The sequence below is a fragment of the Chiroxiphia lanceolata genome, chromosome 1 (assembly GCF_009829145.1).
Source record: "Chiroxiphia lanceolata isolate bChiLan1 chromosome 1, bChiLan1.pri, whole genome shotgun sequence".
Taxonomy (NCBI): domain Eukaryota; kingdom Metazoa; phylum Chordata; class Aves; order Passeriformes; family Pipridae; genus Chiroxiphia; species Chiroxiphia lanceolata.
In genome coordinates, this window is record NC_045637.1 from 12,011,030 (window position 1) to 12,028,522 (window position 17,493).

Consider the following 17,493-nt stretch of genomic DNA (forward strand, 5'->3'; position numbering starts at 1 on the left):
TGACTCAAGAACTGCTTCTTTCATGCCTTCCCCTCCACCCCCGCCAACATCCCTCTGCATCCATAAGAAAATCTCTGCAGTCAGGGACTATGGAACACAGCTGGAAATTCTGCCCTATGACTCTTCTTCAGCAGGGCAAAGTGCTGCTGCAGCCACCAACCAGAGTAGGTGCCTGGCCAACACTGTCCAACACTACCTGAAACCAACTCATCAGTAACTTCAGTCAGAAGCACACCCTGTGTTGCCTGGTGTCACAATGATCCCAGTTGGTTTGACACTTCAACATAAGGCCTTCATCTTGTCCTGAGGACAAGGCACGTAGCCATTTCATGGGTCTTGTTTTCAGGTTGACCCTTCTCACACACACATGCGCAAAATTTGTCTCTTCCCCCAGTAATTTCCAATAAGTGATTGTTACCCTAATCATCAAGAGACTTAACCAGGCACCAAATCCAAGAAAAGAAAAGAAAAAAGTCCTTACACATACATGCAAATTTAAGCACACTCATATTTCCTGATCAATTAGGATTGAACAAAATTCATTAACCAGAGATACACAACAGAAATAATCTACATATATTGTAACTTTTTATTTAAGTAAGCTGAGGATGTGTATTTGGCTCAAGACTTTTTATCCTTGACTTCAAAGAGACTAACTGCAAATAATATAAAAAAATAGAAAATGTAAAATTAATCAATATTTTCAAAATTGTCACAAATTTTGAAAACACTTGTATAAATTCTGCAAACTTTGTGTACCCCTAAAGGGGTATCATTTAGTTACCATATATAATGATATTTGAAAATATTAGTACTTCACCCTAAAGTTTAAACATAGACATATTCATGATGGGTGTAATTTCAAGAGGGTATCAAAAGTGATCATGGTTAGAAAAATATACATACTTTTGCTTCTGGAAAAGAACAGGTCATATTCATCAAATAAAATACTAAATAAAGTCTCTCCACAGATTTTTTTCACAGTCCAAGATAAAATGTGTTTATACACAGCTTATGCAAGCTGCCATTTTCAAGATAGAGTCACAGTTTCACCAGTATAGAAGAACAAAATCTGTTACTGTTTCCCAGACTGTTGGCTGCACCCAAGTGTGATTGTTTAGGCAAGCCAAGAGTGGAGCCATCCCCAAGTCAAACACAGAAAAGGCAAAGTAAAATGCAGACACACAAGAACAAAGGAAAGCACACTGATAATGAGAACATTGAGAGGAATAGTGACCAACAGGAATAGATATGAACTCTTTAGTAGCATGCAGCAATTCCTACAGGAAAAATAATCCCACCATACTCCAAGTATTAAAAGGACACTTTCATGGTACTTCTCATTAATTTTTAGAAGTAATATTAAAGATTACTCTCTACTGGAAATAGCCCAGACTGAATTTGTTTCAGTGGATAAAGTTTGTTGCTGTGCTTCAGTTTGTGGCAGCGTTAAACTTCAGTTGCACACACAAATCCAAACTCCCAAGGTTTTAAAAGGAAGTGAGATAGGAAGAAATTTCCAAAAAACATGTGCTTTCAGTACCTGAGTGCACTGCAGTAGCCAACACAGCTATAGTTTGATTATTACTTGTTTAAATGAATTCCAGTGTAAAGAATGAATTCAGAAGAGCAACATGGTACTGGCAACAGTGACTCAAGTTAAAGATATGGTGACACATCAAAACCTGACATCCTTTACAATGTCCTTTTAAGTGCCAACAGGCTAGTATCTCACCTGCAACTGAAACAGAACAGAGGCAAATCCTAACAAAATAACCCAATTCAAGAAGGTTACAATACTTCACAGTAATAAAGAAACAGTCTATAGAACTACTGAACAGAAAAAGCATGAAGGATAATAGCAGCATATGCTTTACAGTTCTCACTTCTCAGTTTATTAATATTAGTGGTGCACTCAGCAATGGGTAAAGCAAGGAAAGAAATTCTGTCAAAACTGGCAATTATCTACCACGTGTCAACACTTAATTATGGTCTTTGTAAACAGCTAACTCCTTTTTGAACTTAAATCGCAAAGAAAAGAATATTTACATATAATATATATGTATAGAACCACAAAACCAAAATTAAGTTAAATCCTTATCAAGGAAATTGCATTTTGAAGAGAAGAAAACATAATACAATATTAAATAGTACACGTCCAAAGATTTTGAAGGCATTGTGATTTCCTTGTTTTTTTCATCTGGTCATTTTCCCCTGGATTTTAGTAGACTAAATACTTCATTTCAGAGTAAATAAGTGGAAATATTATAGAGCAGCTCCGGTAAAGAACAGCTCCACTACTGAAAACTGCTCGAGGTGTGGTGATCCAGGACTCTGACTTAAAGCAAAAATAAACGGCGTATAAAGCCACAGCAAAGAAGTGGCCAATCAGTACCATTGGTTTAGGAGATAACCTGCATTAAAAAAACACAAAAAACCCACAAACAGGTAAATAAACAGAGTGAGAAAGCACTGACAAATTTTCATTTTACAAATAGAGATCTCCACTCAAGATAACACCCCCCCCCTTCTGATTTAGGCAGCTCTGGTCCTGCCATCTCAACTAAAAATTACAAACTTGGTTCTCTTGCAGCTGCTCCACACTCCGTGGTCGCTTCTACAGCACAGCCAACACAGCCTGCTGCTTTCTCTTTTCCAGTACTCTATGTCTGTCTTTATCATCCCTTGGAAGAATATTCTCAACAGGCTCTTCAGTTTCAGCTCTCATTCCAAAAGGAGAAATATAAAAGCACACATTCTCTCACACGTTCAGAGTAGTATGATTTACTGCGCATTCATTAGTTTCTGAGGGGTCATTCAAATACCTTCATAGCTAGAGATTTCCCTGTTCCTTACAACCTTTTATGAGAGGCCTCACCCTTCACTATTCTCAACTTGTCAAGTAGGGAATGTCTCCAGCAGCTGCTCTGTTGGTCTGGATCCCTCCACCTCAAACTCCTGTGCTACCTACACTAACTTCTCTTCAGCTTTTGGTGGCCTTCTTTACACAGAAAGAAAGGAAAAAAAAAAGTCAGCATTTAAAGACCGTTTCTAATAAGGTTCCAACCCTTAGTATAATCTTAACTACACAGGCTGGTGTGGGCCATTCTCCCTGTGCAGATCTCACAGAGGCTCACAGTGCTCAACCCCCTCACATTAACTACTGACAGCACAGTGAACTTACACAGAGAGCAATCCAACAGGACCTGAGACACATTCTCCTCCAAGTCTGAAGTAATGGAAACAGGCTGTCTTTAGCTGATGCAAGGAATCTACAAAATGAATTAAAATGACTCAATAAATATATTCAACACATACAAGAAAATTTTTCTGCCTACACAACATTAAATCCAGGACTTTGGTAGCTGTTGTTCTGTTCAATTCAGCTGGATTTTGAGATGGTTTTATTTAAGGAAAGGATATCCTTACAGAATACCTATATATTTTTGCATTAACTGACACAAGAAAAAGTGCTTCCTACTTTTTTCTTTGATTGCGGGGTTTTTCTTCGCTTTTGGTTTTTTTTTTTAATACTAACTTCAGACTTGCCTTCACATTGCTAAAACTCAGTTTACATCACAACAGAACTAAACCATTAGGCAGAGAACATGAGCTAACTTATTAAAATCCTTTGATTAATATATTTTTTATATATATCAATATACATACATATTTATATTTCATATACACACACAAACACATGGATGCATGGTCAAACACATCCCTTCCCCAGGCATATTTATTTATCAAGTTGTAATTAGTCAGAGGTTATCATTAAAATATATTTACCATCTCTGGCAGCAAAGAGTTCATAAAGTGCCTGGGCAAGAACATTCACTACAAAAGAATGAGATTTTTTTCTTGACCAGTAAAATGTTCTTTTTGCCTGAAAAATGGAAAAACAAAACCAAAGTCAGTAAAATGGAAGAGCATTCAAAAGATTTCCAAAGAGGTGGCAAAAGTCATGCTCATGGAAATGCAGAGTGGATTTAGTAATGTGCTAGATCAGTTCAAAGTGAACTCATGAAGGAATTTTGGAAACTTGTTGAAGTTTGGAAACTTGGAACCAGTTTAGGCTCCTCTTACACCAAATATAGGGGGAAAAAAAAGGTAGTTCCAGAGCATGTATCCTAGAGTAGGTGGCTGGGGTAGGTTGAAACTTGAAGGAACTCACCTGAGTTCTCTCAGTTGACTGATAATAAGTAGGAAATAACTGGAAGTCTGAGGTGACTAGCTAAGTATCTGCATTTGATCGGGTAAGTCCTGAACTGTCCTGACATTCAGGGTCCCTCTAAGTGCTTCTCAATTTTCAAATACACTTTTGAATCACCTGTTTGTAGTATATATTATCTGTAATTTAGCCAAGACAATATGCCTAACCTGATCAAAAGCAGTAAACAAATAAATAAGAGCTCTTATTATCTACTCATGAGAATTGTGAGTTTAAATTTCACTGAAAAAATAAACCTTGCTTGAACACTGATGGTGTTGATCCTGGGAAAGAAGGATGTCTTCTGACTTACTACTGTGAGATTAATTCAGTGGGCAAGGGGCTCATGGAGCACTGAGATGTGTCTTGAAAGACTTGGTACACGAGCTCATTATTCTCTAAGTTCCACTCACACAAGTGTAATGGTCCAAACCCACCACATTTAGGACCAATCTGGATACAAATACACTACTAAGACTGAAATATCAGTTTATATTAGCAAAGCATTTTGACTGGACACAGCACACCAGTCTCCTTAAGTAAAATACAGCAGGTCTGTAAGCACAGGTTGGAAACTGCTTTTTGCCACACACAGCACTCCCAAAGCACAGCTCCCCTGCTGAATCCCTGGTTTCTAATCATTCTATCCAAACCTTTGAAAACTGCTTTGAAAACTTACTTGCCCGAGTTGCAGAAAACTTACAAGTGTGTCACTGAATTGCAACAAAAGCTGCCTAAAATCCAAAATAAAGAATCACCTTAAGAACTTCAGAATCTTCATAAAGGTCTGGAATATCCTGGAGCAAACTTCTCCATATTTTAACATCATTTAAAATAACACTCATTCCTCCACCAGTTAGAGGGTGTCTTATATTATATGCATCTCCTAAAAGAAGAACACCTAGGTAGAAGAGAAAAAACAATGGGATACTGCATGGCCATTACAGAATCTTAGAACTCAAGCCCTCAATTAAAAAAAAAAAAATAAAAAAAAAATCAAACATACTAAGAATTCATTCCCACCAGAAAATAAGATGAATAACACTAGAAATTAAAAAAGAAAAAACAAAGCAAAAAACCAAAAAGTATGTCTTTAAATTAACAAGCTTAAAAGTGTTTTAAGATGATCAAAGTCAAGCTATTTTTTTCCCCACAGGTATACATGTACATGTGTCAAAAAGCCCAAACACACACACTCTTAATTTCCTGGTTTTTTTTTTTAATGAAGTTTTCTTATAAGTTTTCTGTATAAGTTTGAGCAACTGAATAAATTAAACTTAGAGATAAAAGAGGCATTGATTTAAAGTCTGGCATCGATACAAACATTCCAGTTAAAACTAGAACACACCTTTCTTGTTTACAGCTGAAGGAGGCAAGAAGCTGGCTGGCATAGTCCTCAAACGGTCATTCTGAACTGCTATTAAGAATGGTTCCTTTAAATGATCTGCAATAACCAAATATTTTAGTTACAGTACTTAGACTAAGTCAAAAATAACTTGTACGTAACCTATTTTAACCTCTCCTTAGAGATCTAATCCTTCTGGATTGCCAGCCTCACCAATGTGAGCTGAATAAACTGCGTGATGTGGAAGCGAGGAAGGGTTATGGTTACTGGACCAGTAACCACGCACACGGAAAAGCCCACACAGTTCAATGGATTCAATGAAATGTGTCTTTTTTGGGGCATATTTAAATGTGACAATTATCTAGAAATCTTTCTAGACTCACCAGGCAGTTGTGGATGAATGTTCTCAATCATGTATTCTTTTAAATTTTTGGGCATTTCCCCTCGAATATCAACAAGGACCCGAGTCTCCGTTGAAGAAATCTTATAGATTAGCACTGGACTTGTCTTAGCTAAAACAAGTTCAGCATAATTAGCTTTAAACTGTGGTGAATCCTTAAAAAGGAAAGAAGAGGGAGAAAGATTGAGACTGATTAATGACAGGATACTAAATGTCAGACATACAAAATAATTTTCTAAAATACTTTAAAATAAAATTCTGTATCATGTTAAATTTGTGTTATTTGTCTCTTAAAATAAGTGTTTTCAAAAAGAAAGTTCTGAACTTCAGTGTAGTAACAATTCTTTTGCCAATACATTTTAATATTTACTAGAATATATACTACTTTATACATTTCATTTGAATACCTCATCAACATTTAATGCATGCCATTGAAAACCTGTAATACAATCAATGTAGTAGTTTTTGGTAAGATCATTCTGTTTTCTTTTCATAAAGAAAGTGGTGGGAGGGAAAGAAATGCACTAGTCTGAACACAACTACATGGAGACATCAATGGAGGAAGAACCATAGGGTCCTACCTAGTGAGGTCTTAAACAAGATTCCAAAACTAGACAAACTTGGGTGGTGCTAACTGAGTCAGGGACCCAAAAATGCTGAAGTTCCTCCAAGTCAGTGTCCCCAGTACAGTGAAAATTCTGTTAATTTTGGTTCATTCTCCCTTAATGATTTTTGCTCCCTTAATTATTTTTTGCAGCAGCCACAGAGTGTAAGACCCAGCCAGGACTTCTACCTAGGTTCTCCAACCACCCAGCTACCAGCCCAGACTCCCAGTCCAAAACCAGGACACCACCTTCTCTCTTCAAGTTTATACATCCTGAAGGCAAATAGGTACCTGTTTACATGGTACCACACACCTTCAGGCAGGAGAACAGTTTGGGTATTCTAGAGTATAAACTGTGGGTGGTTTCAGTCACAGCTGCCAGCATGATTTCCACCCCCTGAACAAATACTCTAAGTATTGTGAAAAAAGGAGTGTCACCATCTTAGGTACCAGTATCTTTCACAAACCTGTCAAAGCCCCTATATCCAGGGTAACAATTTTACCACCTGGGTTCCAGGTTTACACTGGTGCCCACTTCTGATCCAGAGCTTAGTGCTAAATAAGACACAGCACTAATAGTGCACATAGCACTGCCTTACATAAGATGCTGAAATGTTGCTGTCTAAAAATAAATTTCTGTGAACTGGTCTAGTGAATTCAGTGCTCAGTTTAAACTAGCTATATGGAATATCTATACATTTTTTTAAACCTTCCCCTGTTCAACAATATGTTTAAGATTAGCACTATACTCCACTCTTAAAACCAGAAATCTAAATTTAACCACAATATCTACCTTAAAACACAAAAAACAAAGCCAAAGCTGGCTCACAGATAGTTAAAAGTGTTTTAAGAGTTAAAAATATGATCTGTAACTATATCAAACATGAAGTCTGATATAGTAAGTTCAACTATCCTAGAGCTGGGATGGAGGATGCATCAGCAATTTCACAGAGGAAAACAAAGATCAAAATTTCCAAGCACTCCTCAAAGGGACACAGAAACTGACAGAACAGCTGGAAAAATATCTAAAAGCAGAGTTCTAATTGATTCTGTTGGAAAAGGTAATAAACCACAACAAATTCAGTGAAATTCAGACTCACATAAAGAAGCAGTAGCATACTGGCTTATATAGTATTATGCACAAAAGTTACCTTCAAAATGCAACCAACAAAATGGGATGAAACAGTAACTTTACTGGATATCAAGTTTTTCCTAAACTTGGAAAAAAGTCCATCGGCTACAACTGTAAGTGGTGCATGAAGTTCCTGCAGCATGAAGAAAAAAATAAAGATATGACACTGTCAGTTTTGCTTCAGAACAGTGAGAAGCAACTCAAGCTCTCCTTTGCAATTGTACATTACATGTTCTACAAAACAATAAACATCTAAGAGGATCACAGACTATACTAACAACATACATATTAAGAAATACAGTATTTTTTGCCTCCTTCTTTTTCATACCTACTTCCTCTAAAAGCTCATCTAATGATATACTCCAGCTTTTTTAGACATGCATTCAGATAACACAGTTATGGGAACAGTGTAGGAACTTGGATAAGAAAAAAAGACAAGAAAGAGGAGTAATTTCTCCCTTCAGCCTGTAATGCTCTTCAGAAGAAAAAAAAAAAAAAAGAAATTTTAAATTAAAGAACCATGCATAAGCAACTGAAGAAAACCAAACAAAGTTTAACAAAGTGATATGCAGTAAGCATATAGGATTCTCTTTAAAAGACCAAGCAAGGAACTCTGAGCAGTTCCCAGTGTACTTAGGAGCTATAACAAATAGTGTACATAGACAAAATACAAATGTGAGTAGATGTTCCCTTCTACCTGCAGCTTTCTCAATGTCAATATATTCAGTAATTGAACTTCAAATGACAATAGATTTACACTAAGCATTAGTCTTTGGCCTTCAGTAATCTCATATGCTTGGCAGAAGCAGTAAAATACAGTTTTCTTTCTAAGCTTTCAGGATGTAAGTAACAAGACAAAAAAAGGCATGCTGTGTTTCATTAGCACTCCCAGGAAAACCTTTACTATTGGATGGAAGCATCTGGTGAGGCACTATGTGAATGGGTTACTCCAGGAGCACTTGCCTCCAGCATCAGAATGGACTCTGTCACTTCACAGAATCATAGAATATCCTGAGCTGGGAGGGACTCACAAGGATCATCAAGTCCAACTCCACTTGGTCACACAAACAGTAACATCTTTTGCTGTGTGAGGGGAAGTTGGACAAAATCAGATGAGAGTAGATCTGAGTAAAATAATACACGTTTTATGGTGTATGTGCTTATACAAGTGAGCTCCTGAGTAGAGCTAACGAAACCTCTTCCCTATGGATTCCCAGATCAGATGATTGCAAGCTAATTACTCCTGCAACTAGACCAAAGTCACCTGCCTGTATGGGTTCCCTGGTGTCTAATGAGCTGAACATTCATGCTACAATTTTTCCACAGTCAACATACTAAACCTTGAGTCTATTCAGCTGCCTGGTTTTGATAAATTTTGTAAGTTGACTTTTAGTACACTGTCTAATGTAAACCTCATTTAAGAGAATAAAAATCTCTTTTTGTAGTGGACAAGAGGGATGGAGAGAACAGAAAAACGCAGACACACAACACAGATCAGCCTCCTTTCTTTATGAAAGCAGGTTAACAGTTTTGTTTTATTACTCAACTAACAGCTGTAAGAACTCACAGGTAGGGAAACACAGCTATGAAGAAATGTTTAATCGAAATTTCTTACACTAGATTTCTAAAATCAAAGGAGTTCTAAGCCAGCAAATGAAACAGCTCTTTCTAGCCACTGAACTTCAGCATTCAGAGCAAAACATGAGCTTGTTTATCTCCAGTATACAGATAGAAACAACACCTATGCTCTCAGGAACTACACAGGTTAAAACACAGGTCACTCTACTGCTGGCGAAGTAAGTCACGCTTAAAATTACAGTAACAACATCCATAAATGCAAGAACCTTAAAAACAAAATTCAAAATTCAAAGCAAAATATGCATTATCTTTTTCCACTGCTCAAAACAAAATAAAACAAAACACCCCTTATATGTTGCTGGATCATAAAGCCAATTGGATTTGAGGGAAAAAAAACCAAAACAAACCACCAAAAAACCCCACCCTTCTCCCCCCAAAAAACATCCTCCTCTCCAAACTCCCTGTCTTTCTCACACCCATCTGTGATTCAATGGCTTATTCTATTAGAGTGGATTTCCTAATACGGTTTTGTTCATTTTACATTACATGTAAGACAGACCAATGAACAGGACTTGGAACTCCCTCCTCCTCCAGCTACCTCAAGAGGGGTCAAGGACGTTGTAACCTCTCTCTTACAGCTTCCTACTTGCAGTACTTTGCCATCAAGTGGGCTGAAATGCCATTTGCCTGAGGCGAGTCTAAAACCAGCCTGCTCTCTCACGGCTTTGGCAAGTACTTTTAAAAGGCTCTCTCACATATGGTTTTATGCTACTATTCCTTAAGTATGAAAGATATTGTTAATGCTCAGGGCAGGATCCTCCAGCTACTCAGGAACTTTCTCCATATACTATGAAGGGCAGCAGGGCATAGGCAGGAGAGTCCCATCTTCCCCATCACAGCACATCTGAACACACTGCCTACGTAACATTAGACAGCAAAGGAATTTCAAAGTCAACAAAGAAGCTTAAAAATTTAATTTTTTTCTAGCGAATAGGCAGTATACCTACAACTTCAGCACAGAGGTTCTATCCACACTGGTCTTTCCTAAACTTTTTAAGTTCACACAGTTTCACATTTAGTCAGCAATTTAGCATTAGTTGATGCAAAGAACGTTAATCAAATCAGTGATACAACTAAAATAGGCCAGAACTCTCTGTCATCCAAGAAATGACTGGACAGAGCTTTCGCTATGAAGAGGTAACTTATTTTCAGTCCCCCACTAGCTGGTGGATGTATATGTGGAAATGTAGACCATTACACACAGTCAAACCACAAATCCTAATATAACGGGTTTTTTTCACCAGGAACTCTCAATAGATTTTAAACTCTAGACATACGAATATTGAAACAAATAATGAACTGAATTCTCCAGAGACACTGAAAACAGAAGCTGCATAACAAGTTACAAGGAGAATTCCAGGACTGTATTTACTAGAAAGTAATCTCTCTTTATTAAAGCTTTTGCTTTCTTGATAACTGCATTATTTCTGCACCAGTGCTCTGAAACACAAGTTTTAAAAAAATTATATATATAAATCAACCCTCAATTTTCTCAACAGTTTAACAAAGATCATAACAGAAAACTGTCTTACCTTAGTGTCTCCAGTTTCTTTGTCCTTGTATTGAACACCCACGACACAGTCATCTTCCTCAAGCAACTGTAACACAGTCCCCTCAATGAATTTTGCACTGAAATGGAGGGGTTAAAACAGAAGAGGATTAATGATGCCAACATTTCAAGTCTCTAGACATTGAAGAAAAACCAAATTTTCACTAATGTTGTCTCTGCCGACACAATTTGTTTAAAACTTGCAAGGAAGTGTTCTTGCCACTTTCTGAAGCCAGATTAAATGTCAAAAGGTGTTGGTCATTAATTTCAGTTCAACATTACCTTTGGTTTGATACCTGAATATTCTAAAAACTGTGTGCTTATCTTAAACACCCTGCCACTAAGCAGAATTCCCAGCTGTGCTTCAGGTGCTTCATGGCTAAGTGGGAGATGCTGAGAGGAATTTCACATCTAATAGTGGTCAGAAATCTGGCAGCTGACTGAGTCATCCCAGTGAAGTGGTGGGAACTGCTGACAGCTTAATTCTCCAAGGAGAATTAAAGAGCAAGATCAGCAGCACCTAAATACTTAACATGTACACTAGATAAAAGTGAGGCATCTAATTCTCAGAACAGTCCAAACTAATCTAACCTGTTTAGGATACAGATGTCTAGGTTGGTAACTCAGGAATTCAGGATACATTTGGTATTGGTTTTGGGGGTTTTTTTGCTAATTATGCTTTTAAAGTTCTGCAGACACTTCTCTTTGAACAAAGCGTCCCTTTCTTCTGCCTCCCAACCAGAGCTCTTTGGGGTTCAGAAATTAAATCTCTGCAAATTTACATCCCTTGTTGGGTTTGAGCTGTTAGACTTGATCACAGCAGTTCAGACTTAGCAGTTCAAAATAGGACACTGTCTCTCCCTCACAAATATTCCTTATCTAGGTGAAATTCCATGACTTGGAGAACTAAGATAAAGGTCCACACGCAAATACAAGAGCTTGCTATTTCAGGCTCTCAGAAGGAACACAAACAGTTCAATTTATGTCTTTTCTACATGCCATCCAGCATGGAAATTTCAGAACAGATCATGACTGGCTTGATTTGTCAGGCAACAGGCACTGTGGCTGTAACAAAACATGAATGGTTAAGTGTGAGCACACTGACAGAAACTTCAACAGCAAGGGAGCGCAGCAGCATGACAGTGAAATAGAGCTCTGCAGATCCTATCAGCTCTAAATTTCTTTTATAGTTGTCATTTCAGTTGCCTGTGTAAGTGCTCACTTCTTTTTCTGGTTCACACCCAATATAAATCAGTTTATAATTATACAGAATTAGTTTACAAATTTATGATCCCCTACCTCTTACCCTGAAAAATTAATTTTACTCATCTGAAAGGAATTCATATTGCCTAGTACTTACAAAGAGGACATATTAATCAGTAATAATTATACCCTGTATTTTCACAAGTTTAGAGATGAAAAACAAAACTTCATGGTACTATTAAGAGTTCTTGCTCTTTCCTCCATCTAAACACACAATTTTCAACGCTGCAATTCAAATGGCAGACAAGCATACACAAAACAGACATTAATGAGTGTGTAGAAAAAGAGGAAAGAATTTAATTCAAGTCACAAACATTAGTATTTTTAAGTTTTTGCTTCCAAGACTCTGTACAGCTACTGGAGTTTTCCGCAAGTTGAACAAGCAGGTAACCAAATTTCACTGAACTTGTAGCTTCAACAAGAAGGCTTTAGTCTTCAGAGCTAGTGAACACGATTGCTATTAATTTTAACTGTACTACAGAGCTGTTAACTTTTAATGCTGCTTTTAGTAATTCATATGATATAACAGATATGATAGGAGAGAGCAATTTTCCAGCTCAGAATAAAGACATGTTAGGTAAAAATATGATAATGCCATATTTCCCTTGTGAGGGGACATACGGCATTTATCATATTTCTCGGGGAAGAAATTATTTAGGTGGGAAAAAAGACAACATGAAAAAAATACCACACAGAAAACAGCATCTAGAATAGTTTCAATAAAATTTTCCTTCTCACCTCTCCTATAAAGGAAAGAAAACAGTTAAGAGGAAATACCAAACACAATTTTTTCTTTTCATTATGAAAAAAAAGCATCTTCTGGATTCTGAAAAATACAAGTTGGTAACTGGGAAGAGCTACTTTCATTTAGTGCTCCTTTTTAGTTATTTTGCCTCACTTCTTGTTGCCAAAAAAAGCAAACGAACATGCAACATGCATGCAAAAACTTGATTTCTGACATCACTGACAACATCAGTGGAAGATATACATGATCCTGCCCTTTGCAGGAGGGTTGGACTACATGACCTTTACAGATCCCTTTGAACACAAACCACAATCTAAGAAATTATGCCAGATTTGCCACTCACATCTTGGCCAAAGAAGTTCTGAGCATTGCTCACCAAGAAGAGGTCACTGCTTCTGGTAAAATGCCAAACCCAAGAATCAGCAGAAGAGAATCAACCCTTCAACCATGAACTGTCCCCCCAAACAGATGCGTCAGTACCTTGCCTAATATTTAAAGCCTATATTCCCTTAGTTTAAAAAGTTACTTGTCCCAAAGGGTGGTGTATATATGATATATGTGATGTATATGTAAGTTAAGAACTTGTCTACAGAAAGCAGAATGAGTAACTATAGCTGCTATTTTCTCTTACTCTTGTTCATTGCAGCCCTCCCTGATGGGACAGAGGAAAATGGTTAAGGAATCTCATGGAAGCTGTGAACAGTGCTTTTGAATCTCTGGATCCCAACTGTGCTGTTCACAACGTGACTCACTTGGGCTCTGCCATAGCTGCCCTTCGGAGACCCATGATGAACTGGCCATGATGAAAAGATCTTCCACTGGCCACACGTCCATCTTCAGATGTTGGATAAGGAATCTCAACCTCTGATTTGCTCTCTAGGTCATGAATTATGTAACCATTTACCACTTGTGCATCAATACCTTCTACTGTATCTGCAAAATATAAGTCAACAGATGAGTTAAAAAAAGTCTTTAAGAAAGCTTAATTGGGTATTAAAGGTATTTCTTTACATAGGGTCCAATTTTCTTAAAACACATATTAAAAGACAAGTGTTTTCAAAATGGCAAACTGGAAATACACAAGCAATCTTAATTCAAATGTAAAGCACAGATATTATTTCTTAGTTTTTCCACATAGGTGCGCTTTTACTAAAAACTTTATTGGGTGTAATAAATGTTGTGTCACACATATATATACATTTTGAATTGCACTTACCTTCAAGACCCAAGTCTCGAAGAGCATTAAATCCTCCAGGTTGCAACAATTCTCCAACTATCCTGTCAGGTTCTTTCAGATCCCGCTCTATCACTGTCACCTTTCTTCCATCCCTTGAGAGCACTGTCGCCAAGGAAGAACCAAGGACGCCTGATCCCACAATGATAATTTCTGGATCATATTGAGGCGATAATGTTGTATTTGGAGCTGTCTCTGTCAGATACACATCTGAGAAGTTCACTTCTTTTTTACCCTTGAGAAAACAAAGCCAACAAAGTTACACATGCTGATGTATCTGTACCATACCTTTGTCAGAGGGCTGACTTTGAACTAGTTCTACTCTGAGCCAGGGACTGAATATCAGTAGGTGGAGAGCACCTTCCAGTTTTGTTTTGTCTGAAATTAAATCCATCATACTCTACAATGCAAAAAAAGTACAAGAAGAGAAAAAAACCCCAACAGCCCTGCAAACAAAATCAAGACCCTTGCTTAAAACTGCCCTGTTGATCAAAGACAAACCACTAACATAAGTGTCAGGGAGACTGAAAGTAGCTATAAAAGAAGGTAAGACAAGGCAGACCCATATTCTTATTCTATAAAGTAAGACACTGATGCCTTCATGCCAGGGAAGCACTCCCACATGGAGGCCTTAGCACTTTGCAAAGAAAAAGGTATCAGATTTACTGGAAAATGTATTTCTCTGGAAAACATATTTCTCTTTAATTTTACTTGTAACTAAACCTACCTAAGTACCATAATAACAGCTTATGGCAATACTCAGCACGGAAAAGGATCAGCAGAAGCAGCTACCTGGGAAACGTTATTAAGAAGTGGTCCTGAAATGAAAAGTCATCTGACAGTTAAAAGTATAAGGAAAAACATCCTTCACCTACATTTAAAACTTTTAGGAATTGACATACATCGGATTTGACATCAATGAACACATAAACTGGTACCTGAAGATGAAGACCAGCTGTGCTATAGAACCTTCCCAACAGCATCTAATCACATACACTTCAAAGAGAAAAAAAGTTGTAAGGGCAATTCCAGTGCAAAGCTGCAAGTCATTTCTCCAGCTGGTAGAAGAGAGTTCAATTCACTCTTTCACAAATGCCTTGGTATTGCAATGCTGACAGTGGCAAAAATACGATTGCATCAGTGAAACAAATGCCCAGAACAACACTGACACTAGAATTTCTAGTGGCATAGTGTCATATTTATGTCTACAATGCAGCAAGGGAGTGCAAAACTAACTATCTGAATTCAGGTAATAGAAGAAATTGGGGTAAAGGCAGGCTTTACCAGAAAAACAAAATAAAAATCCAGAACCTTTGACTTGCAGCCAAAACCAGTTTCAGGTTCTTTAGTGCAAGGGGTCAGTGCTCACATGAAAACGCCCAGAAGTACACAGGACAGTAGCCAAACAGTGCCAACCACAGATGTACTGGATATACATGTCCTGTCCATGGTCTTGGACGGCAGGACTCCAGCTAAGCTCCAGGCACCAACTGCAGCTCTCCACCATCCCACACCAAGGCCCACGCTGGGCTCAAGAGAATAGACTGTCTGAGCTCAGGTCCTGCACCTATTGTACAAGCAATAGTTCAGCAATAATTTCCATGTAAATCTATCTGCAGTTGTCTAAATAAATGGGATTTATTTATTAGGAAGCTGATCACAGAGCCACAGAATGCCTGAGGTTGAAAAGGGTCTTTCGAGGTCATCTGGTCCAAAGCCCCTGTTCAAGAAGGGTCAGAGCAGACTGGCCTGGGACATGTTTTGGGTACCTCCAAGGTTGGAGACTCAGTCACCTCTCTCGGCAACGTTGCATGCTCAGTCACTGTAAATAGTGCTTCTGGATCTTCAGAGCAAACATCTCATGTTTCACTCTGTGCCCATCTCCTCTCGTCCTGTCACTGGGCATCGATGAAAAAAGTCTTGGCTCTTTGCACTCTCCCTTCAGGTATTTACAAACATTGATATACGTTTATATAGACATTGATGAAACCTCCTCGAGCCTTCTCTCTTCCAGGCTGAACAGCAGCTCAGCCTTTCCTCAAAGGAGAGATGCTCCAGTCCTTCATGTTTATAACAGACTGGCAACTGAAGATATTTTTCTGCAAGTATAATAATCTTTTAATACAAATCTTTCTTCAAATACATTTGATTTGACTCCACAGAACCCTTGGTGTATCACTTAAGTTTCACTGTTTCTTTTGCCATCCAAAACTAACACAAAATATGACAAATCAGACACCCAGCATCTAAAGACAAACCCTCTCCACCCCTTTCTTAGCTCTTTTCCCTCACCAGGGCAGAGGGGGTCAGTGGCCAGAGGGATGAGCAGAGGGACCTTGGACCCCACGTGCCACGTCTGAATCAAACTCACCTTTCTGGATTTGGGTTGTTCGACTTGTTGAGCCCCCGGGGTGGGTTTGGCCCAGAAAAATCCAACAAGCGGTAAAGCTGAGAGCACATCAGAGAGCATCCCCAGGTGTGACTTCTGCTTCTGCTGCTGCCGCTGCCGGGGCCCCCTGAAGTGGTACCTGTAGGACAGCAGCAAGCCGAGGGAGAAAAATACCAACATGGAGAGCAGCACCTCCTTGTTAGCATAAGTCATGAGGTCTCCACACTTTTTATACACGTAGATGAAGGAGGCGATGCCCAGAAAGGTCCACATCGTGAGGGTCACTGCTCCCGGCTGTTCCTCCAAAGCTTCGCCGTCGATAGCCCAAACCGGGGCTTCGTGCAAGGGGTGAAAAAACGTATAGACAGAAACGAGACCACTTCCTTTGCAATGGAAGGGAGATCTCAATGGGAAAACTAGGAGTTCCACAAGAGGGACAAGCCCCAGGAGCCCGGACAGAGGTTCCGAAACCTCCAAAAAAAAGAAATAAAAAAAAAATAAAACGTCTTCTTAAGAATCCCTGAGCTCTGCGCGGCTCCTCACGGACACACGCGACGCCGGAGGAGCTGGAGCTCGTCCCGCCGCCCCCAGGTCGCCGCTGCACCGTATCCAACCCCGCTCAGTGCCGGAGCCCTCACGCCCAGGGTCTAAGGCGGGGCGGGGGAGGGCGGTGCACGTCCAGCGGAGCGCGGTTGATGCTCTACCTGCCCGCGTCAGGGCGCCCCGCAGCCGCCTCACGGGGGGGAAGATGCAGCGCTGCCCGGCCCCGTTCCCGCGGCCGGCGGCGCCCACGCCAGGATCGGGGAGGATTGGGAGTCCAGGGGGGACCGGGGGTGCGCGACGGGACGGCCCCGCGGCAAAGGCGGCTCCCCGGCCATGCTAATGAGCAACGGCCGCCACCGCCCCGCGGGCACCGCGCGCCCGGGCCGCAGCCGCGCCGGCCAATCGGCGGCGCTATGCCGACATGGCGCTATGGCCGCCGGC

The 17,493-nt window shown here is 39.4% G+C and overlaps 1 protein-coding gene across 1 annotated transcript; it reads right to left on the bottom strand.

Annotated features, from left to right (window-relative positions):
* Nucleotides 1-566: 566 nt before the first annotated feature.
* On the bottom strand, nucleotides 567-17,179 carry SQLE (squalene epoxidase). Its single transcript, XM_032699839.1, has 11 exons — nucleotides 16,492-17,179; nucleotides 14,103-14,355; nucleotides 13,639-13,819; nucleotides 10,862-10,958; nucleotides 7,711-7,824; nucleotides 5,939-6,110; nucleotides 5,559-5,654; nucleotides 4,969-5,111; nucleotides 3,790-3,886; nucleotides 3,185-3,272; nucleotides 567-2,414 (listed from the first exon to the last, which is right to left on the bottom strand). Exons 1-11 carry the CDS (start codon nucleotides 16,780-16,782, stop codon nucleotides 2,222-2,224), a joined length of 1,725 nt encoding a protein of 574 aa, XP_032555730.1. The 5' UTR covers nucleotides 16,783-17,179; the 3' UTR covers nucleotides 567-2,221.
* Between the last annotated feature and the right edge of the window lie 314 nt (nucleotides 17,180-17,493).